General features: G+C 44.8%; 1 protein-coding gene across 3 annotated transcripts in view; it reads left to right on the forward strand.

The window, feature by feature from the left end:
• Positions 1-23,908, forward strand: part of Slc38a1 (solute carrier family 38 member 1) — a 71,865-nt gene that overhangs the window by 12,701 nt on the left and 35,256 nt on the right. For all 3 annotated transcript variants that reach the window (XM_021183413.3, XM_021183412.3, XM_021183411.3), the window contains exons 2-4: positions 6,746-6,959; positions 15,145-15,220; positions 22,771-22,886. In XM_021183413.3, coding sequence (XP_021039072.1) covers positions 6,838-6,959; positions 15,145-15,220; positions 22,771-22,886 — 314 coding nt within the window. In that variant the 5' untranslated portion in view covers positions 6,746-6,837. The remainder of the gene's footprint in view (positions 1-6,745; positions 6,960-15,144; positions 15,221-22,770; positions 22,887-23,908) is intronic.

The following is a 23,908-nucleotide window of genomic DNA, read 5'->3' on the forward strand; positions in this document are numbered from 1 at the left end:
TACACAACACAATACAGAGTCATCTTATGAGGTAGTTTCCTTTGGTGCTGTGCTAAAATGTACCAGGATAGTAATCCATGCCTCGAGAACAGTGTGAGACCGTGGCAAGGATCAGGAGTGTTCTGTGCTGGGTAGGATGTGATTTCTAACTACTTTAAATACTGAGGTGTTGTAGTTATAGTTAGGTTAACATCGTATGATGCCTTATTTAAATGTATAGTCTGACAGTTGCATGCGCACATGTGTGCAGATGCATGCATATATGTACATGGATGTAGAAGCCGAAAGAACACATCAAGTGTATTCCTTGGTCATTTTCCATTTTATACTTTTTAAAAGGTACTTAGCGTGTATGAGTGTGTGTGTGTGTGTGTGTGTGTGTGTTTGTGTGCGTGTGCGCACATGTGGATGTCAGAGAGAGCTTGTGGGATTTGGTTGTCTCCTTCGACCACGTGGGTCCCAGGCATTGAACTTGGCCATCAGGCTTTGGTGGAAAGTGTCTTTACCCACCTGCATGACCCACTTTATCTCTTTGTGCCATCTGGTTTTTGAGACAGGGTCTCCCACTGAAGCTAGAATTTACTATTTGCATTAGACTACCTGGCCAGAGAGCCCCAGGGATACACTCATTTCCCCCCTCTCCCCCGACTCCTGGACTGGACCCAATGCTGGTATCACAGACAAGCTGCCAGACTGTTACCTGGGCACTGGGGTCCTGAACTTGCGTCTTCCTGCTCGTGCAGGAAGCTCTTTAGTGACCGAGCTTAGGGTCTCTCACACCCTGAAGATTTTCATTTCCTATTTCCCTTGAGTCAAAGTCTCTCCGCAGCAGCCCAGCCTAGCCTCACATTCTTTTTTTTTTTTTTTAAATTTATTTATCATATGTAAGTACACTGTAGCTGTCTTCAGACATACCAGAAGAGGGCGTCAGATCTCATTTCCGGTGGTTGTGAGCCACCATGTGGTTGCTGGGATTTGAACTCTGGACCTTCGGAAGAACAGTCGGGTGCTCTTACCCACTGAGCCATCTCACCAGCCCTAGCCTCACATTCTATATCCTTCTATCTCAGAGTCTCCCAAGTTCCAAATTACATGGCTGGGCCAGTATCTTAACGCTGAGCATTGCTTATCTTTCAGGGAAATTATGGTTGGTTTGTTTGTGTGTTTGTTAAGTCCAATCTGAACTTCCTACCTCTGTTGACCAACCGTGACTTACTTGTACTGAGAAGTCTCAGCTCAGGCCCCGTCTCTACCTGCCAGTCTCTCCATCGAGCATCTGAACTTCTGCAGTGACAGTTCTGGTACCTACCTTTTCATGGGTATCAAGCAGTTAACCAGGTGTTAGCAGGGATCTTGTAGATTTGGGTTTGATTTCAGAACTCAGGGTAGAAAATTATCTATCTATCTATCTATCTATCTATAGTTTGCTTGCTTTGATTTTTTTGAGACAGGGTTTCTCTGTATAGCCCTGGCTGTCCTGGAACTCACTTTATAGACCAGGCTGGCTTCGAACTCAGCGATCCACCTGCCTCTGCCTCCTGAGTGCTGGGACCAGAGCCCAGCATGGTGGTGCACGTGTGTAATGACTTGGAAGGTAGGGGCAGAAGGATTCAGAAGTTCAGGGTCCTCCTCAGGCTGCCTAGCCTGGTTCAAAGCAAAGCAAAACAGGAGACAAACCTAAATAAAATTCTCTCAATGCCCTGCATGAATCTCCCTTTCTTGAGTGTGTACATTTTCACTCCTGGTCACCTTTTGTTGGACAGAGATGTACTGGTGGGGTGCCCATGGGAGGTAGCTTGTCTCCACAGAAGAACTCTGGAAAATTTAGGCCAATTCCCAAACTCTGGTGATCATTGCGTGCTGAGAACAGAGGACACTTGGCTGTTTTCAGCCATTTGCAAAGTTTGATGTCACACGAAGCCTGTATTTTTTTATTACTGAGGAACTGACAATCATTTTTGCGTAGGTGTGTGGCCTCTGCGTGTGCACAGGTGTGTACGTGTGTGTACACATTCATGTGGGCTCATGCTCACTTTCATGCGTGTGGAGACCAAAGGTCAGCCTTGGCTGTTTTCCTCCGTCTCTTTCCCCCTTTAGTTTTTGAGACAGGTTTTCTCACTGGACCCGGAACTCACCTGCTCAACTAGATTGGCTGGCTAGGAGTTCTGGGGATCCACCTATCCCGACCCCAACCCCAGCTCTGGGATTATAGATACATACAGCTTTTCTATAAGGACTGAGGGTTCGAACTCACGATTTGGCTCTGTAGCCACGTCCTCAGAACTAACAGCTTAGAAAGACATTTCTGTCCTTCACAGCCCTTATAATCTGGTACTCCATGAAAAAAAAAAGTAGGTTAAAAACAATCTAAAATCATCAGCATTAAACCAGAAGGGACGTTGCGGGGGCAGAGATGGAAAAGGAGGCATGAAAGAAACGAGGAGGAGGGAGTGAGTCTCCGGCCTATTTTTAGGTGGTGGAATTTCTTTCATGTTTGTTCTAGAGTCTCCATGAAGTGTGTGTTACTCTTGGAGAAGAAAGAAAATTTGTGCTCCTATCCAAATAACTTTCCTTCCTTCCTTCCTTCCTTCCTTTCTTTTTTCTTATTAAAATTTATTTATTATCATATATAAGTACATCGTGTAGCTGTCTTCAGACACACCAGAAGAGGGTGTCAGATCTCGTTACGGGTGGTTGTGAGCCACCATGTGGTTGCTGGGATTTGAACTTAGGACCTTTGGAAGAACAGTCAATGCTCTTACCTGATGAGCCATCTCACCAGCCCCCAAATAACTTTTCTATAACCCCATCTCAGGTCCCTGAAGGTTTGGTATTTTCAACATTTTAAAAATTATTATTATATATTTTCTTTATTTACATTTCAAATGTTATCCCCTTTCCTAGTGTCCCTTCTGATAATCCCCTCCCCCTGCTCCCCAACCCACCCACTCCCTCTTCCTGGCCCTGGCATTCCCCTATACTGGGTCATAGAACCTTCACAGGACCAAGGGCCTCTCCTCCCATTGATGACTGACTGGGCCATCCTCTGCTACATATGCAGCTGGAACCATGAGTTCCACCATGTGTGCTCTTTGTTTGGTGGTTTAGTCCCAGGGAGCTCTTGGGGTACTGGTTAGTTCATTTTGTTGTTCCTCCTATGGGGCTGCAAACCCCTTCAGCTCCTTGGGTACTTTCCCTAGCTCCTTCATTGGGGACCCTGTGCTCAGTCCCATGGGTGGATATTCCCAAAATTTTTAAGACTCCATCTTCACTTGGCCCTCAAATAAGTAAGTGAGAATTTGAGCAAGTATTTCCCCAGCAGAGCCCAGGGGAAGTGAGAGGCAGGATGAACTGGAATGCTGTTTCCGGTTTTCATCTTCAAGGAGACTTACTTTAATACCCGTGAAAACTCGCCCTGTTTGATGGACTTGTACTGCATGGTGTTTGCGTGGGTGTAGTGGGCGGGGGTTTTGGTAATGTTCACTTCCATACATGACAGGTCAGCCATTTGTATTACACACACACGTGCACACGAGTGCACACGAGCACACACACACACAACGTGCACACAGGCACGCACTCCTTATGCCCTCACGCACACGTGCATACAAACACACAGATAACGAGAGGTTAGCTTCAATCAGCAGACTCCAAATCGCTTACTAATCAAATTCTGTTCTTAGAAAAAAATCCCTGCCTGGTACCCTATTACCAGTTTGGAGAGAGGAAAAACTCCTTAACACAGATTAGAAATGTCACCCCCTCCCCCCTTTCAGGCTGATAGGCTCACTTCAACAGCCTGTCAGGCAGTATTAGAAGCAAGAGTGAGAGAGTCACGAGTCTAGAAATTACCCAGCCTGCTTTGTGCTTTGTAGGCCAGTTTTCATTAAAGGGATCCCAGAGGTGAGAGTGGGGTCCAACCACTTGAGTGCACCCAGCTTTGCATGGAGAAGATGGGACACCCATTGCCACTGTTTGATGGACCCCCCAAGCAGTCAGTGCTAGCTGGACTCAGCTGTCCCCTTGTGGCTTCCTGCCTTCCCAGAGGCGCTGGGTACAACAGGAGAGAGAGGCTCCTGGGATCCGAGATATTAGAATGTGCTTTTGTTAGAGAAGTTTAATCACCTGACACCAGAAAATTTTCCTTCTAGAAGGGAGACCTGGGAGGAACAAGATTATTGTTTAGTTTCCACGTGCAAAGAGATTATACTCCAAACTGGGCGCTTCTGTGGGTCCATTAGATAGCACTGAGTAAAAGGCTTCTTGGTTTGCCAGCCAGGACGCCTGTGTCGGCAGATCAGACTTCCCTTCACCCAGGGTGCTCTCCTCCTAGAGCGTCCAGAATCACACAATATATCGGCTGTCTCAAGCAGGTGCTCCATAGAAAATTTATTTATTTGTATTAACTTCTCTAAACTTCAATTTTATTTTTTTACCTTTATCTAATTGAGAATTTCCTACATGAGTATTGTTATTTACATAATTTCCACTCCACCCCCTTTCCCCACAACACCTTTCGTGTTCCTTACTCCTCAAATTTGTGACTTTATTAATTATTGGGTTTGTTTTTTTTTTTGGTTTTTCGAGACAGGGTTTCTCTGTATAGCCCTGGCTGTCCTGGAACTCACTTTGTAGACCAGGCTGGCCTCGAACTCAGAAATCCGCCTGCCTCTGCCTCCCGAGTGCTGGGATTAAAGGTGTGCGCCACCACGCCCGGCTTAATTATTGTTTTTACACACATATATCCAAATATGAGTACATCCTGCTGTGTCCATTTAATGTTGCTCGTTTGTATGTATGTATGTATGTATGTATGTATGTATGTATGTATGTGTGGCTGATACTGGGATTGGATAACCTTTCGAGAGAGGGATACTCGTCCCTGGACGGAACTCGACTTTCTCTCACTTGGCAGCCATTAGTTGCTGGTAGGGTTTCATCAAAGCCAGAGATTCTCAATCTGTGGGTCTCGACCCCTTTGGGGGATGAACGACCTTTCGAGGGGTTTGCTTATCAGATATCCTGCATATCAGAGATCCTGCATATCAGATATTTACATCACAATTCAAAACAGTCTCAAAATTACAGTTAGGAAGTTACAGGGAAAATAATTTTATGGCTGGGAGTTCGCCTCAACATGAGGCACTGTTTTAAACTGTCACAGCATTAGGAAGGTTGAGAGCCACAGATCTAGACTCTAGAGTCTGGAGTTAAGTCTTTCTAAGATTCTGTGCATTCCAGGATGCCCTTGAAGGGACACACTTGAGTCACCCGGGTTGGCCAGCCATGCTTATATGTGTTTTCCGTCTTCCTTCCCTTTTGATGAAGGGTCTTACTCTATGAGTCCCTTCCTGTGTAAGGGGCTGTCCCTCCAGCCTCTCCTGTCTACAGGCCTGTGACGCCACCCCTGGTTTGCACTTGAAGTTTCATTTGTCTTTGTGGCCATCCTTCCGGTTTTTGATGCTGCCTCCCCAAATTTCTTCCCGTGTGTTATGTTCTGTTGGTGGCACTTCAGGGACTGATGCCACAGCTGTCCACGTGAGGGAGAAAGCAAGACCTCTGATCATCCTTTGTCCCCATGAGGAAATAAAGTAGCAGGTGGATTAACCAAAATCCTCTGAGTGAGAGATTTTAATTCCCTGATTCCCTGATGTGGGCTGACTCCACTGAAGATTGATTTAATCCCTCGCAGCTGATGTATAAACTGTTCACTAAATTCCAAAATAAAACGAGTCCAGGTTGTAGGTGGATCCCAGGTGATGCCGTTTATTGGAGATTTGTACTCTTCAGCCTACAGTGATGGGCAAGCACATCAAAAGCACTGAGCCGCTCCCATTTAATTAGTTACTTATTAAATTTTAAATCTCCGGCTGGAGAGAGATAGCTCAGCAGTTAAGAGCACTAACTGCTCTTCCAGAGGTCCTGAGTTCAATTCCCAGCAACCACACGGTGGCTCACAACCATCTGTAATGGGATCTGATGCCCTCTTCTGGTGTGTCTGAAGTCAGCTACAATGTACTCGGGTATATAAAATAAATAAATAATTTTGAAATCTCTTTTTGCTTATGGTTGGTGGACCCGTATGCCACAGCACACGTGTGGATGTCAGAGGCTGAGGCAGGAGCTGCTGCTTCTTCACTGTGTGTGCCATGGGGCTTGAACTCAGATACTTAGGAGCAAGTGCCTTAGCTTGCTGAGCCATCTTTCTGGCCCTTATCAGATCATTTTAAACATGGGTTCATAAAAAAACATTGTGTATGTTGTCTGCCGCTAACTTGGGGTTTCATTTTTCATTTTTAAAAGGGTTTAGTTTGAGTTCTATTTATTGGTTGACTGATTGTTGATTGTGTCTTAGTACACTGTCACTCTCCAGACACACCAGAAGAGGGCATCATATCATATTACAGATGGTTGTGAGCCACCATGTGGTTGCTGGGGATTGAACTCAGGACCTCTGGAAGAGCAGTCAGTGCTCTTAACCACTGAACCCATCTCTCCAGCCCCATAACTTGAGGCTTCTATAATTGTGAGCTAAAGGTTATGGGATGTAACTTACTCTGTAGTAGAAAATGGAGGGAAATGTGTAAAAGCCGTAAAGTTTAGTGATAAGCTTCATGTTTTCATGCGTCCAGTAGCAACATTTGAAAGTGCCATGTCTTCATTATTTGTTGGCTTTTCACGGCGCTTTATGTATTGGTGACACTATCTCCCATTCGTTTAATAACTCCTTATTCTGCTCTTTCAGGGGTCTCAGGCATCTGTATTTGCTGCTGTCTGCTACTAAAGAGCCTCAGAACGGAAGAAATTTGGGTTGATTTTTGACTGCGGACACCGAATATGATGCATTTCAAAAGTGGCCTCGAGCTAACGGAGCTGCAGAACATGACGGTACCCGAAGATGACAATGTCAGCAACGACTCTAATGACTTCACAGAAGTAGAAAACGGCCAGATAAATAGGTAAGCGTCTTCCCCTAAATGCCACCCAGGGAAGGGATGGCTGTAGAAAACCGTTCTTTCAGGGATTTGGGTGAACTCTTCGTTCACCAAAGTTATGCTCTGTTTGAAGATGCAATTTGAATTTCTTCTGCAGCATCTGTTGCACATCGTCTGGAATGGCAGATGAGGGGAATGAATATAAGCGTAATTTATTCATCTCAAATCTCTCAGTCGAGTCTAATAAAAAATGTATAAATACATTGGACCCCAACCAGCCAACACATCTCAAAGCCTTATGCCTATGAATTAGACTGACTGGAAATTTACCACATCTCATACCTAAATGAGTGTTGTAACCATTGCCCCATATTTTAATTAAGAAACCAACCAAGTTGCGTTGTTATTTCTACAAATGAGTAGAAAATACAAGGGCACCATCATTCTGAACATCATGGGAAGTTTGGATTTTTAATAATAATAATTATAGCGACCACTAAGTCCAAATGGCTCTGTGAAGGACTGTGGGAGAGAAATAGTCGATGAAAGAGAAAAAAGGGGGTGCGGTGGGAGGAGAGAGGGCCAACCTGGTACAAGTCCTTTTCATTCTTTTTTTTTTTTTTTTTTTTTTGGTTTTTCGAGACAGGGTTTCTCTGTATAGCTCTGGCTGTCCTGGAACTCATTTTGTAGACCAGGCTGGCCTCGAACTCAGAAATCCGCCTGCCTCTGCCTCCCGAGTGCTGGGATTAAAGGCGTGCGCCACCACGCCCGGCAGTCCTTTTCATTCTTGACTCTGAGACTGCTTTTACCAGGGTAGAACCAAATTTATTGATTTTAAATGACTTGAGGCCATCCTGGGACATAGTGATGTTTTTCAATCTGTTTTTTGTTTGTTTGTTTGTTTGTTTTTGTGGATCCTTAGCAGGAGTCAGGGAGAGAGTGGTGCCTGCAGGACTTCTTTTAAGAAATTTTAATTGCGTGCTTGCCTGTGTGCGTCATGCATGCATGCATGCATGCATGCGTACACGTGGGGGTGGAGAGGGAGGGGTCCTGTTAAGAGTGTGGAGGTCAGAGGACGACCTTCGGGAATTGGTTCCTTCTTTCCAGTAGGTGGATTCCAGGGATCCCACTCAGTGGTCAGGTTTGGTGGCAAGTGCCTTTTACCGGCTGAGTCATCTCATCAGCCCTGTGGGACTGCTTATTAGCATGCCATCGTGCTACGCTTTGTTAAGGCCCCAAGGAGACAGGGATGCAGAGGATAAAGGCACAGCCACCCGCGGACATCTTTGTAGAAACCATTTCTGACAGTCTGGAGTACGTGGCACGGTGTGGTCATTCTCAGCTCCTTTCCCCTTCCTGTAGTGAATGCTAAGCCCCTAATGTAGACCCTTCCTCGTGTCCCAGTGTGTTCACTGGTGTTGGGTGATGTTGCTTTTTATTGGAATCTTTTAAATACTCCCTCCACCTTTTTGAGTGATAATTAATAGTAGCTTCCATTTCTTTTCTTTTTAATTATGTATGCAAGAGCATCCGTGTGGGAGTGTGTGCATGTGGGTGCAGTTGCCCGTGGAGACCAGAAGAGGGCAGCAGGTTTCTGGGAGCAGGTGTGCCTCCTAACATGTTGTGAGCCTCCTAACATGGGAGCTGAAAATTGAACTTGAGGACTCTTGAAGAGCAGCAAGTATATCTCTGGCCCCATCAGTGCCATCATTGTTTTGGTTTTGTTTTTTTATTTTTTGTTTTTTGAGACAGGACCTATCTATGTAGTCTTAACTGACCTGTAACTCGCTATATAAACTAGACTGGCTTCCAACTCACAGATCTTGAATCTGTTTCTTGGTTTCCAAGTGTTTTGCTTACACTGCCATGGCTCCTTAGACCATGATGCAAAACAAGCGTCCTGCAAATGAGAGAGGATTTGCTAATAAGCAAGAAGCCATCCCGGCCAGTCTAAATCTGTCTCTCTATCCTATGTGTGATACAAGGTTGAGCCCTTGGTTAAACGTCTGGGTTGTAATGGTTCCCGTGGTTCCAAAGCTGTTTGTGCGCTGTAGATCCTGCCGAGCTCCACCTCACAGTAGTAAGTAGGACGTTCTGATTTTTTTTTTTTAACCAAGCAGCGTTACCTTAAAGCGAGTCATTTATAATGCTCAACTGGGAGTCTACCCTTGAGTTTTATAAGTTCTACTTACAAACTGTCGGGTTTTTAGGTGACTGTCACTTGGCAGTTGCTGGAAGGAACACCCTGTTTGCCCAGACTTTGGCCTCCAGCAGGGTGAGCTCACTTCCCCACACACAGTGATGAGTCGACAGCTGGTGCAGGAGAGCTTTCTCTGGTATTTCATGAAACTTTCCTACTCTCTGAAAGTCAGCACCTTGTCTGTCTGTCTGTCTGTCTGCATGTTCTTCCTTTTCCTTTCTTTTGTTCCCTTCTTTCCATCCCTCCCTCCCTCCTCTCCTTCCTTTCCTCCCTTCCCTTTCTTCCTTTCCTTCTTTCCTTCCTTCCTTTCCTTCCCTCCCCCCCCTTTTCCTCATTTTATTTCTTGTCCACTCACAGCTCTTGCTTCATTTCTCGTTTGGTCCGTTTGTTTTGGCAGTACCTAGAATTGAACTCAGGGCTTTGTGTATGCCAGGCAGGAGCTTGACCGCTCCGCCCCAGCCCTTACTTCGCTTCTGCCTCTGACAACCAAACACAAAATATGACAGCACGAAACAGATAAAAGGAAACAAACATTAAAAAATGAGAAACCAGTCAGTTTTACTGAAGGCCCCACTGAGTGGCTTGCCTTTTTCCATGTGCCTATCCTGTGTTCCCTGTTCAAGCTCCGACTCCCTGCCCGCCCTCGGCCCTTCCTGTAGCTCACATTTGTGGGAAGGCGGGGCTCGTTATATAATTTAAGAGAAGTAAGTTTCCCAAGCACTGAGCTTCTCCCTTTGGAACCCCTTCGTAGAGAGCTGGAGAGGACGTTGAAGATGTGGTACTGATCTTGGTTGACCTCTCATGTAGTTCATAGCTTTGCCTGGAAGCTAACCCGGCTTCAGTAAGAATCCTTTCTGAGGTTTAACTAACCATAGAGTAGAGCCGCGTGGGCATCCGAATGCTTGCTGTTGTTCCAAGCCTTTGTTTGTTTTTTATACACCAAGTTTTGCCAGATAGTGAGAAATTTAAGCTAGGGACAACCCAGCCTGTTAGACCTTCATCAGACATTTTAATGTATGTGCAGAACACTGGCGAGCTTCATCCAAGGCAGGTTCTAATCCAGGAAGTCTGGAGTGGGTCCTGAGACTTCCTTTCTAGCACGGTCAAGGAGTAATGCTCCGGCTACTGTTCGGAATGAGTAGCCAACCCCTAGTGATTCCTGGGGATGAGACTGCTGGAAAGGAGGCCTGTCCGTCATCTTGGTATTACTGTTCTTACCCAGTACCTGAGTCAGGGCAGACCTGGCAAATGGTTGATGGAAAGAGAGGATGATGAAGGAGGGATGGAGAGAGGCCAAATAGCTTAGGGTTTAGACCTGTATTGAACACTGGCATATCATAGATTTTCTGTAATTCTCCCTCCATCCCCCCAATCCCCTCTCCAAACCTCACCTAGCCTCCTGGGGCTGGTTCTAGGGCTGTTGGGGAATAGGCAACGCTGTCCATTTGGTAGCTAGAGAGCACGGGCTGTGTGTGCAGTCTCCTGTTCATGTTCAACTCCTAGCTCAGCAGTTCAGGAATCAGCAATGTAACTTCAGTCGCGCTAGGAGGCCAGCTCACTGTTACGGAACGACATGAGGTGCATCCATGGAAGGCCCTTGGCTGGGTGTCTGGCCTGGCAGTTCCAAGCCTCTTAGCTGGAGAAGTGTCTGAATCAATAAAACTGTAACACTGTGTCTTTGGCAAGCCTGTTCTTCTCCATCCTGCCGAGCAGTGATTGGCTTTTGGTTTTAATGACTGCTGTGATTGCTGTCCTAAGCTTGGTGAGATATTTGTATATCCAGAAAGCTCTGAGCCTGTCTCCGAATGCATGTGTTTTTTTTTTCTTTACTCTTGGGTAATTAGTTATTAAGAACCAGGAATACAGTTTGATTAAGATTTATTTTTTAAAAGAATGTGTGGTCGTTGTTACATGCAGAGTCAGCTTGACGATCCTCTAAAAAGTTTTCTCGCCCCACCCCCCCACTCCCCCGTTGCCCTCCACCCAATTTCGCTAAATTTGGGAGGTGTGCCAGAAAAGTCGCCTTGGGCTTCTGTCAGTCCATTACAGTCAGCTCTCCTTGGCCTTATGGTCAGTGCAGTTTGGAGCCACCTTTGGCTTCTGTCAGTCCATTACAGTCAGCTCTCCTTGGTCTTATGGTCAGTGCAGTTTGGAGCCACCTTTGGCTTCTGTCAGTCCATTACAAGTCAGCTCTCCTTGGTCTTATGGTCAGTGCAGTTTGGAGCCAAATAAGGGTTTCGTCCACCCTCAGGCGTCACCTTCAGACTTCTGGTTTGTTTCTCATTATGTGCTTGCTGATATCCACCCCCCCCCTTACTTCATAATCTTGTGTTATGTTTTATACACATATTATATATATGTTTTATATATGCATATATAAATTTATATTATTTATGGTTTTGGGGTTTTTTTGTCTGTTTGGTTTGGGGGTTTTGTTTTGTTTTTCTTTCTTTTCTTTTCTTTCTTTCTTTCTTTTCTTCTTTTTTTTTTTTTGAGACAGAGACTTGCTTTGTAGCCCAGGCTAGCTGGAGCTCCTGTACAGCCCAGGCTGACCTGGGACTCAGTTTTCCCACCAGAGTGCGAATGTTACAAACATATTCACCACACTGGCCCTGATCCCTTTTTATGTGTCACTTCCTTCTGCCCTTGTCTTTCTCTGTGGGATGTCTGTCTGTCCATCAGGGAGAGGACTAGCGGCCAGCATTTAAGTAAACCAGCTCTGTTTGTGGTCATCTCTTGTGCTGTAATTCCTCAAACCAAGTACGACAGTGTAGGAAGAAGCCAACTGGGAGAGAGTCCTGTCCAAAGACATTCTTTCTGTCACACAGTTCATCACTAACTGGTCTCTTCGTGTTCTTTTAATTTCAAGGAACAGCATTATACTGCTGGCTGCTCACATCTGAATGCGATGCCTAAGCCCTCTTTAAGGTTTTGTCACGAAGTCATCTGTTGTAAGCTTTTGTTCCGTGTTATTTTATTCACGATGTAGCCGACTGCTTGATGGTCTAGCACATTCCACTTTATGGGTACAGACTGACCCAGTGCAAACTCTTTTTAATGATAAGTTTGTCGTCTTATGCTCACCTGTCACAGATGCCACCTCCCACAGCACTTTTTAAGTCAATAAAAATAAGTTTCATGTCAGTTTCAATGCCAGAGGTCGGTGATTTTAAACAGCCAGTTGCCTTTAAAAAAGAAAATGGTAGCCGGGCGTGGTGGCGCACGCCTTTAATCCCAGCACTCGGGAGGCAGAGGCAGGCGAATTTCTGAGTTCGAGGCCAGCCTGGTCTACAAAGTGAGTTCCAGGACAGCCAGGGCTACACAGAGAAATTGTCTCAAAAACCAAAAAAAAAAAAAAAAGAAAATGGTGAGATAGAGACGGTGCAGTGGAAGCTGCCTGCCCTGGTTGTTTCCAATGGAATTTTCCATTAGAAAAAGGCAAGTTGGTTCTCTCTCTTTTAAGTCTACAAGAATACAAAGTAAAGACTTGAAAGTTAGAGAGAAGAAAATGAAGTTGGGAGAATAAAGGGGTTTTCCTTTAAAAGCTTGATCCAAGAGCAGCGGTTCTCAACCTTCCGAATGCTGCGACCTTTAAGTACAGTTACTCATGCTGAGGGGACCCCAAGCCATAAAGTTATTTTCATGGCTACTTCATAGCTGTAGTTTGCAATTGTTATGAATTTCGAGTGGTAATAGCAGATCCCTTGAATTAACACTGAAAGGGGGCAGATCAGTAGGCACTACTGATAGAGTTTGTTTAAAAGAAACTTTATTGCAACTTTGTAGCATCATTCAGAAAAAAAGGTGTATAAAGTCCTAGACAGAGTTTAAAGATGTTTCTTTAAATTAGATTCAAGTGGCTTTGAAATGACTGAGGAAAAATTTACTCTGGTTTATTCTGATGATAACCAGACAATTGACTTCCTCAAGAAGGGCTGTGTTAGACATGGTCTCTATGGCTGCAAGGAAACACCATGGCCAGACGCAGGATGGGAAGGAAAGGAAGGGTTCATTTGGCTCCCACTTCCACAGCACTGCTCATCAAGGAAGTCAGGACAGGAAGGCATCAAGCAGGCAGGAACCTGGAGACAGGAGCTGATGCAGAGGCCATGGAGAAGTGTGACTTAAACCAGCTTGCTCCCTGTAGCTTGCTCAGCCTGCTTTTTTATACAACCCTGGATCACCAACCCAGGGATGGCACCGCCCACAATGGGCTGGGGCCTCCCGAATCAGTCACTAATTAAGAAAATGCTATCCCCCCACCTTGTTGAAGTCTATTTCTTTTCTTTTTTTTTCTTTTAATTTTTTATTGGATATTTTCTTTATTTACATTTCAAATGTTATCCCTATTCCTGGTTTCCCCTCCGAAAACCCCCTCTCCCTATTCCTTCCCCCTTCCCCTTGCTCACCAACCCACCCACTCCTGATTCCTGGCCCTGGCATTCCTCTACACTGAGGCATAGAGCCGTCACAGGACCAAGGGCCTCCCTGGAGACATTTTCTTAATTGAGGTTCCCTCCTCTCTGATGACGTTACCTTGTGTCAAGTTGACATAAAACAGGCCACCAGCACAAGGGCCAAACAACATTCTCGAAATGTTTTAAGAATATACACAGGAGGGGCCAGCGAGATGGCTCTGTGAGGAAAGGCGCTTGCTCCACACATCTGCTGACCTGAGTTCAATCCCTGGAACTCGGGTAAAGACGGGAGGAGAGCAGCAGTTTCTCTGGGAATAGATTGTTTTTAACAGGAGATTTGTTTTGTTTTATTTGGGGGTTGTTTGTTTCAGATATGTGTGTGTGTGTGTGTGTGTGTGTGTCTTCGTGTAGCCCTGGCTGTCCTGGAACTCACTCTGCAGACCAGGCTGCCCTCAAACTCAGAAATCCACCTGCCTCTGCCTCCCAAGTGCTGGGATTAAAGGTGTGCACCACCCCCTGGCCCAGAAGCTTTCTTTGAATGGGGAATTTTTAGAGATTCCAAGTTTATATCGTTCAGTTCTAAATTAAGTCTGCCGGTGTTGTGTTAGCCTTGAGAATATTTTCTGTTCTTCTGTGTAGCTCTGTCCATGTGGCATGCTGGAGCATCTTCTGTCTGGCTCTCACCCAGTCCTAACTTAAGCTCCTCCCCTGGGCGAGCACTGACCTTGGTTGCCATGCCCTGAGTTGAGTTTGGACTTGCTCATTCTCCTCCTACAGTTGTGAGGCAGCGTGATAGGTGTTCCTCCCATTTTACAGATGAGAACACTAAAGTGGGATTCCCAAACCATTGGACCTAGTCAGAGCCTGAATTCAAATCACGTTAAAGTCCCTGGCTTTGACTGTAACTACGGACCACTAACTTCCCAATCTGGACCCTGATACCCTAGAGATCGTTCCTAGCCCCTGTGTCTGTTCCTCTGTGCTGCACAGAGCTGGTGCAGACTGGATGTTTGCTGGTGGAACAGCTACTGACTTTCTGCAAGGGAGCGGGGACGGGGACTGTGCTTAGTGACCCTGTGTGGTAGGACCTGAGCTCAGGAGAAACCTCGTCTCCAGGATTCTTAACAGCACCAGGTGCATAGCAGTCTTGGTTTTATGGAATTTTCTACTTAGTGGAAAATCTGCATAAAAGCTAACTTATATTGTGTGTGATGGTTTAGTTTACTTTGAAAATGGTTCAAAATTTATAGCTCTTTTATACCTTATAGCATCTCCTTCAAGATAAGCAACAATCACTTTGTGAATGGTAGAGTGACCGATAGAAAAATGAATGAGAGCCTGCCTGGGAATGCTTGGAGCTTATTTGATAACAGAAATGTAGAGAACATGCATGCACGTGCACTATGCATAGGCGCACGTGTACACACACACACACACACACACACACACGGTGGGGAGATGGTTGATAAGACAGTTTTTGACAACCAACTGACAACTTGTCAGTTTGCTGTATACAGTGTGTTTTGGAAATGCTGCCGCTAAGCTCGCAGTCATTAACATAAGGTTAACTATGTTCTGTGTGTCTTTTCAGCAAGTTCATCTCAGATCGGGAGAGTAGGAGGAGTCTCACAAACAGCCATCTGGAGAAAAGGAAATGCGACGAGTATGTAAGTATCATATGTGTGTACGTGTGCGAACTGACTCTGAGAACAACATGACTGGGGGCAGTGTGTGGGAGCTGAGTCTGAGAACCACATGACTGGGGCAACATGTGCACGTGACTGGGGACAACATTTCTGTGTAGTCAGGACAGGTGAGGGAGCCTCTGACAGCTAAACTGCCCTACTCCCTGGACACAGTTCCCCAAGACCCTTTGTAGTGGCCTCTTCCGGCTCCACCTCACCTCTGCTTAGGCACAGACCACATCAATCAACAGGAGAGACCCCTTGCTGCATCAGAGGCCAAGCAAGTTGCCAGAAGTCAAGCCCCCACCTGGTCCGAAATCCATGAGACCAAAGAGGAAACAGAAACCAAGGAGCAAAACACACCCATCTAACTCAGAAATCAGCACCTAGACCTATAATCATCCGAAACTCAGATTCCTTAAAGCCAATATAAGAACACAGCCACAGCCAGGGCAATATGGCAGCACCAGAGCCTAGCTGTCCTGTGACAGGAAGACCTGTAAGGAATATTTTGATGCAGCTGAAGCACAAGAAAACGGCCTCAAAAGCAGCTTTATGAAAGCAATAGAGGTTCTTAAAGAAGAAATAAAAAAACAAAAACCTTAAAACAAGAAAAAGACAAAAAATTGAAGGAAATCACTAAGTCACATAGAATGCTAAGGTGGTGGGGAGCAGGTAAAGGAGACTGTTAGACACATGAAAACTGAAATGGAAGCAATAAAGAAAACACAAACTAACAGGATTCTGGACATGGGAAATCTAGGTAAGCAAGGAAGAACTACAGGTACAAGCTTAACCAACAGTATATCAGAGATGGAAGGGAGAATCTCAGGCATTGAAGAGATGATAGAAGAAGTAGATTTATCAGTCAAGAAAAATATTAAATCTAAAAAGCTCCTGGCATGAAACATCCAGGAAATCTGGAATATTATAAAAGACCAAACCTAAGAATAATAGGAATAGAAGATTTGCAGCTCAAAGATCCAGAAAATATTTTAAATAAAATAATAGAAGTAAATTTCCCTAACCTAAAGAAAGAGACATCTATAAACATACAAGGAGCTTACAGAACAGATTGGACCGGAAAAAAAAAAAAACAGCACTCAATCAAACCACAGAATGTGTAGAACAACGAAAGATTAAGATATGCAAGGGAAAAAGGCCAGGAAATATACACAGCAGAACTATTAGAATTACAGCCGACTTTTCAAGGGACTCTAAAAGCCAGAATAATGTGGACAGATGTCTTGCAGATTCTAAATAAAAGACTACAGAAAATACTAGAAGGAAAACTCCAACCTAAAGAGATTAACTACATCCACAAAAACACAGGAAATAAATAGATACCAGCAAAACCAAAAGAAGGGAAGCAAACACAAAACACACACACACAAAACTGCTACTACTACCACCACCACCACCAATATCAAAATAACAGGAATTACTAATCATTTGTCATTAATGTCTCTCAACACCAGTGAACTCTGTTGCACAATAAAAAACACACAGACTAACCAAATGAATGTGAAAACGAGATCCATCATTCTGCTGCACAGAAGAAACACACCTCAACATCAAAGATAGACATTATCTCAGCGTAAAGGGCAGGGAAAGATTTTCCAAAAAGGTGTAGCCCTTCTGATATGTAACACAATAGACGTTCAACCAAAATTAGTCAAAAGAGATGGGGAAGGATACTTCATACTCTTCAAAGGAAAAATCCACCAAGAGGATGGCTCAGTTCTGAACATTTCTGTTCCAAGTGCAAGAGCATCCACATTCATTAAAGAAACATTACTAAGCTTAAATCACACATTGAACTCCACACATTAAGAGTAGGAGGCTTCAATGCCCTACTCTTACCCAGACAGAAATTAAACAGAGGAATAATGGAATTACAGACATTATGACTCAAATGGATCTGACAGATACCTACAGAACATTTCACCCAATCACAGAAGAATATACCTTCTTCTCAGCACTTCACCGAACCTTCTCCAAGATTGGCCACACTTGGTCAGGAAGCAAGCCTCAACAAATACATGTATTTTATTGGACTACCATGGATTAAAGCTGGACTTCAACCACAACAGAAACAACACAAAGCTACAGACTTATGGAAATTAAACAACTCTATGGAATAACCACTGGGTCAAGAAGGAAATAAAGAAAGAGATTAAGCTGGTGAGATGGCTCAGTGGGTAAGAGCACCCGACTGCTCTTCCGAAGGTCCGGAGTTCAAATCCCAGCAACCACATGGTGGCTCACAACCATCCGTAATGAGATCTGATGCCCTCTTCTGGAGTGTCTGAAGACAGCAACAGTGTATTTACATATAAGAAAGAAAGAGAGAGAGAGAGAGAGATTAAAGATTTCCTCAAATATAATAAAAATGAAGGCACACCTTACCTAAACCTATAGGGCATAATGAATGCAGTGCTAAGAGGACAGTTCAAAGCACTAAGGGCTTCCATAAAGAAATGAGATCTTCTACTGGTGACTTAACAGTTCACCTGAATGCTCAAAACCAAAAAGAAGCAAACAGACCCAAGAGGAGTAGATAGCAGGAAGTAGTCAAACTCGGGGCTGAAATCACTAAAATGGAAAGAAAACAGTAAAGAGAATCAACTGAAACAAAAAGTTGGTTCTTTGAGAAAATCAACAAGATAGACAAACCCTTAGCCAAAGGGCAAAAGGCAGAGAGACAGTATGCCGATTTTAAAAACTCAGAAATGGGGAATATAACAGACACCAAGGAAATCTAAAGAGCCATTAGGTCTTCAAAAAACATATACTCCACAAAATTGGAAAATGTAAAAGAACTTGACAATTTTCTCAATTGATACCACTTACCCAAGTTAAATCAAGATCAGATAATAAATTTAAATAGACCTATAATCCATAAGGAAATAGAAATAGTCCTTAGAATTCTTGTAACTAACTAACTAACAACAACAGCAACAACAACAACAATAAAAGAGCCCGAGGCCAGATGGTTTTAGAACAGAATTCTGCCAGACTTTCGAAGGAGAGTTAACATCAATACTCTTCAAATTATTCCACAAAATAGGAGTAGAAAGAACACTGCCAAATTCATTTTATGAGACCACAGTCACCCTGGTTCCTAAACCACACAAGAGAAAGAATTACAGACAAATCTCTTACGAACATTGATGCAATACTCAATAAAATACTCACAAGCCAAATCCAAGAACACATCAAAAAGATCATCTACTATGATCAACTAGGTTTCGTCCTGGAGATGCAGCAGCGATAGTTCAACATGTGAAAATCCGTCAATATAATCCACCATATAAACAAACTGAAAGTGAAAGCCCACGGGATCACCTCATTATATGCTGAGAAAGCCTTTGACACAACCCAGCACACCTTCATGATTAAAGTCTTGGCGAGATCAGGGATACAAGGGACAAACCTAAACAAAATAAAGACAATATACAGCAAGCCAGTATCCCAGATCAGATTAAATGGGAGAAGATTAAACAGGTCCACAAAATCAGGACCAAGAACAGACTGTCCACTCCATATCTATTCGGTATAGTACTTGAAGTTGTAGCTAGAGCCGTAAGACGACTGAAGGAGACCAAGGGGATACAGATTCGAAAGGGAGATGTCAAAGTATTGTTATTTGCAAATGATATGATAATATACATAAGTGACCCTCAAAATTCTCCCAGGGATAAACATCTTCAGTGAAGTGGTTGAATACAAGATTAAGTTTAAAACCAAAACCAAAAACAAAAACAAACTGCAGCCCTCCTATATACAAAAGAAATCAGGGAAACAACACCCTTCACAACAACCATGAATAAAATATCTTGGTGTAACTCTAACCAAGCAAGTGAAAGACCAGTATCACAAGAACTTCAGGTCTCTGAAGAAAGATATGGAAGAAGATACCAGTTATTGGAAAGATCTCCCATGCTCATGGATTAGTAGGATTAACATAGTAAAAATGGCCGTCTTCACCAAAGCAATTCCCATCAAAATCCCAGCATAATTCTCCACAGACCTTGAAAGAACAACACTCATCTTCATCTGGAAAAGCGAAGAGCCAGGTTTGCTACAACAATCCTGCACAATAAAGAACTTCGGGAGGTATCACCATTCCTGATTCAGGCTGCATGTACTACAGAGCGATGATAATAATAAAATCCACGGGGTACTGCATAAGATCAGAAAAGTTGATCAATGGAATTGAAGACCCAGAAATAAACTCACACGCCTACAGATTGTTGATAAAGAAGCCCAGAAATATACAATGGGACAAGGAAGGAATCTTCAAAAATAGTGCTGGTCTAACTGGATGTCTGCATGTAGAAGAGGCCAATAGATCCATATCTATCACCCTGTTAAAAAAAAAAAAAAACTTAAGTCCAAGTGGATCAAAGACCTTAACTAAAGTCAGATAGTCTGAACCTGATAGGAAAGAAAGTGGTGAATAGTTTAGCATGCATTGTTCTCTGGACAGAACACCAGTCGAGCAGTCACTAAGATCAACACGCAATAAATGGGACCTCATGAAACTGAAAAGCTTCTGTAAAGCAAAGGACACCGTCAACAGGGACAGAACAGTAGCCCACAGAATGGAAAAAGCTCTTTACCAACCCCACATCTGACAGAGGCCCGATACCCAAAATTTATAAAGAACTCAAGAACCTAGACACCAACAAACCAAATAATCCATTTTAAAAATGGGAGTACAGATCTAAATAGAGAATTCCCAACAGGGGAATGGTGAATGGCTGAGAGGCACTTAAAGAAGTGTTCATCCTTAGCCGCAATGCAAGTCAAAACAACTCTGAGATTCCATCTTACATCGGTTAGAATGGCTAAGGTCAAAAACTCAAGGGACAGCTCATGCTGGTGAGGATGTGGAGCAAGGGGAACACTCTTCCATTGCTGGTGGGAGTTACAAACTTGTATATCCACTTTGGAAATCAATATGACAACTTCTCAGAAAATTGTGAAGCTATTTACCTCAAGACCCAGCTGTAACACTTATGGGCATAAACCCAGAAGATGCTCCATTCTACCATAAGGACAGTTACTCGACTGTGTTCATACAGCTTTATTCATAATAGCCAGAAACTGGAAACAACCTAGAAGTCCCTCACCTGGAGATTGCATAAAGAAATATATTCATTTACACAATGGGTTACTGCTCAGCTATTAAAAACAGTGACTTCATGAAGTTTGCCAGCAAATGGATGGAACTAGAAAAGACCATCCTGACTGAGGTGACCCAGAAAGACAAACCTGGTATGTACTCACTTATAAATGGATATCAGCCATAAAGTGCAGGATAACCATGCTACATTCCACAGACACAAAGAAGCTAAGTAACAAGGGGGACTCAAGGATAGGTGAATCTCACTGTGAATGGGGAAACAGAATAGATGTAGTGGTGTGTTTGGGGGAGGGGACTTAGTGGGGGTGGAGGGGTAAGGATGGGAGCAGGAGGGATCGGGTGTGGGGAGGATGGAGGGAGGGAGCACTGAGAATTGTGGGGGGCATTCCTAGTAAAATGTAAGCGCCCAGGCATCTAAGAGGGTGATGCTAAGACTCCTAGTAATGGGGAATTCTGAGCATGAACCCGCCATCTCCTGTAACCAGGCACGACATCCAGTGAAGGCGTTGGGACACCAACCCAGCCACAAAACCTTCAGCCTTCAATTTGTCTTACCAGCTTGACATGGAGGGGTAAAGAAATTGTGGGAATAGCCAGACAATGACTGGTATAGCTTGAGACCATGCCATGAGATGGAGCCCTAGCAGTCAAATACTGGATAGTTCAGAGACCCAGGATAACCGTGGATAGCAAAAAATAAATAAGTAGATTAAAAAAATAAATTTAAAAAGTCAGTGAAATGATTCCTAAGGATATTCTGATATATTCATAGATGGGCATCTAGTTCAATTGTCATCAGAGAGGCTTCATCCGGCAACTGATGAGAACAGATTGAGAGACCCACAGCCAAATTAGGCAGAGCCTTAGGGAGGAAAGAGAGGAAGGATTGTAGGAACCAGACAGGCAAGAGCACCACAAGAAACCCCCCAGCATCAACTCACCTGGGCCTGTACGGCCTCACGGAGACTGAACCGCCAACCAGGGAGCCTGCATGGGACTGACCTAGGCCCTTCACACGTGTTACAGTTGTGTAGCTTGGTCTTCTTGTGGGACTCCGAACAGTAGGAGCAGGGGCTGCCTCTGACTATGTGGCCTGCCTTTGGGGTCCTTTCCTCCTACTGGGCTGCCTTGTTTAGTCTTTCTAGAAGAGAGGGTGCCTAGTCTTTTTTCTTCTTTTAACTTTTTATTGGTTCTTTGTGAATTTCACACCATGCACCCCAGTTCCACTAATCTCCCCATCCCCTTGGACCCTGCCCTGGGACCTCCCCCCCGAAAAGAGAAATAAACAACTTGTTGTGGAAGCTGCAGTATGTGACACTGTATTCACAGTATTCCCTTTTGTCCACACGGCTTTGCTTGCAAATGTTTGTAGCAGTGACTTGTTGGTCTGGTTTGAAGCCTCTGGCTTCTGCTACTCTATCAATACTGGATCCTCACTGGGACTCCTCTTGGATAGTCTGTTGTTGCCCTGTTCATGGAGATCCTGTAGTTTTGGATCTGCAGGACTGGCCTCTTCACACCCTCCAGCAGTTCATTGATGCGGTAGATGCTGGGGTGAACCCTGGATCTGAGCCTGAGAGGTATGGGAGCTGCTCAGCCAGCCAGCTCTTCTGCACCCACACCACTGAGGTAAACTCTCCTGCCCCATCCTGACTGGCCCACCTAATGCTGCCAAGGGGCAGAGCCAGCTCCTGCGTTCTCACACACGCAGAACTGGTTCACCAGCAACCCCCGTAGCCAGGGCCACCTCTGACCTGCTGCCCAGGTGAGGTGCAGAGACTGCTTCTTTCAGTGTTGTATCCAGTGAGGGTCAGGGCCAGCTCCCAGCTGCCATAGGTAGCAAGGGACACAAGGGGAGAGAAAGGTGTCTCTCCCTCATCTGTCCACACTCAGATGCCTAGTCTTAACGGCAACTTCATATGCCGTGGCTGGTTGATAGCCATGGAGACAGGCCCTTTTCTGAAGAGAAATGGAGGATGGGTGGGTGGGGCTGGAGGGAGGTGGGAGGAAAAGAAGGAGGGGAAACTGCTGTTGGGATGTAAAATAAATTGAAACGTGTGTGTGTGTGTGTGTGTGTGTGTGTGTGTGTGTGTGTGTGTGTGGAGAGAGAGAGAGAGAGTGTGTGTCAAAGAGAGACAGAGAAACAGTGTATGTGTTAACTAGTGTACACCTCAGATATACAGGGCAGGGCTTTCATTCAGCCCTGAAAATGTTACTGTCGCTGGCGACATTTTTCTCATACAACCCATTAAAAAAAATAAACTGCAGAAAAAGTTCTCCAGTTTCTTTTCTCGGTGGGTTCTGGTAGCGTTGGAAAGGCTGTGGCTTGAAGAAGTGCCTTGAGACCATGTGCTTAGTGACGGTGACTGTCTCTGTCCAGATTCCAGGAACAACCTCCCTGGGAATGTCTGTCTTTAACCTGAGCAACGCCATCATGGGCAGTGGAATCTTGGGCCTTGCCTTCGCCTTGGCCAACACCGGGATCCTCCTCTTTCTGTGAGTATGGACAGGACCTTGGGTTCTGTTTCACATCTGGGTTTTGGCGTGCTTCCTCTGAGTTCCCACAGATGGATGGCTAACTGGTGTCTATTAGGTTATTTGCTTGCTTTACCTGTGGCTCCCCAGCGCTCCTCTCTGTGCCCTTACCTAAACCTCCAGCCCAGGATTTCCCTTCCCCCAGCTTCTCACTCCTACACCAACCTACCTGCCATATCATGCTTTCACCTCTCTTGGGCTTTCTCCTTCTCCCTCTCCCTCCCCTTCCCCCGTCCCCTCCCCTACTCTCTCTCTCTTCTTCCCTCCTTCTCTCCCTCCCTACCTCCCTCTCTCATCTCTTTTTCCCTCCCCTTCCTCCCCTCATCTCACTCTCCCATCTCTCCTTCCCTCTTTTTCTCGCCCTTTCTCTTTCTCCCCCCTCCCCTCTCCCTCCCTCCCTTTCTCTCTCTCTCAACTCTCTTCCTCTCTCCTCTCATCTTTCCCTCCTTTTCTCCCTCCCTCCCTCTCCCCCTCCCTCCCTCCCTCTCTCATCTCTCCCTCCCCCATTTCTCTCATCTCTCCCTCCCTCTCCCCCCTCTTTCTCTCTCTCTCTCTCTCTCCCTCTCTCATCTCTCTTCCTTCCTCTCCCCCTCATCTTTCCCTCCTTCTCTCTCTCCCTCCCCCCTCATCTCTCACTCTCTCATCTCTTCCTCTCTCTCTCTCTCTCCTCCGCCCCTCTCTCAGTCTGAACCCTCTCTTATAGCTACAATAAAAACCTCCTCTCCAGCCACACCTAGGATCGGTCATAGCCTCCTTTCATTCACTTCCTTTATCACACAGAGGGGAAAATGATGTTTCTAAACAGTTTTTATTTATTTGCTAATTTATTAATTTGGTTAAGTAACCAATACATACTTTGCTTGAGTGGCTCTCTGTAACAGACTTAGTGCCCACAGGAAAGAAATTCTTGCTTATTCATCAAGGTGCTGAAACGTGCGTGCGTGTGTAAGGAATGAAACATTTGTAATTAGCTTTAGCTTTTT

This window comes from Mus caroli, unplaced genomic scaffold (assembly GCF_978045245.1).
Source record: "Mus caroli unplaced genomic scaffold, Mus_caroli_1 scaffold_16, whole genome shotgun sequence".
Taxonomy (NCBI): domain Eukaryota; kingdom Metazoa; phylum Chordata; class Mammalia; order Rodentia; family Muridae; genus Mus; species Mus caroli.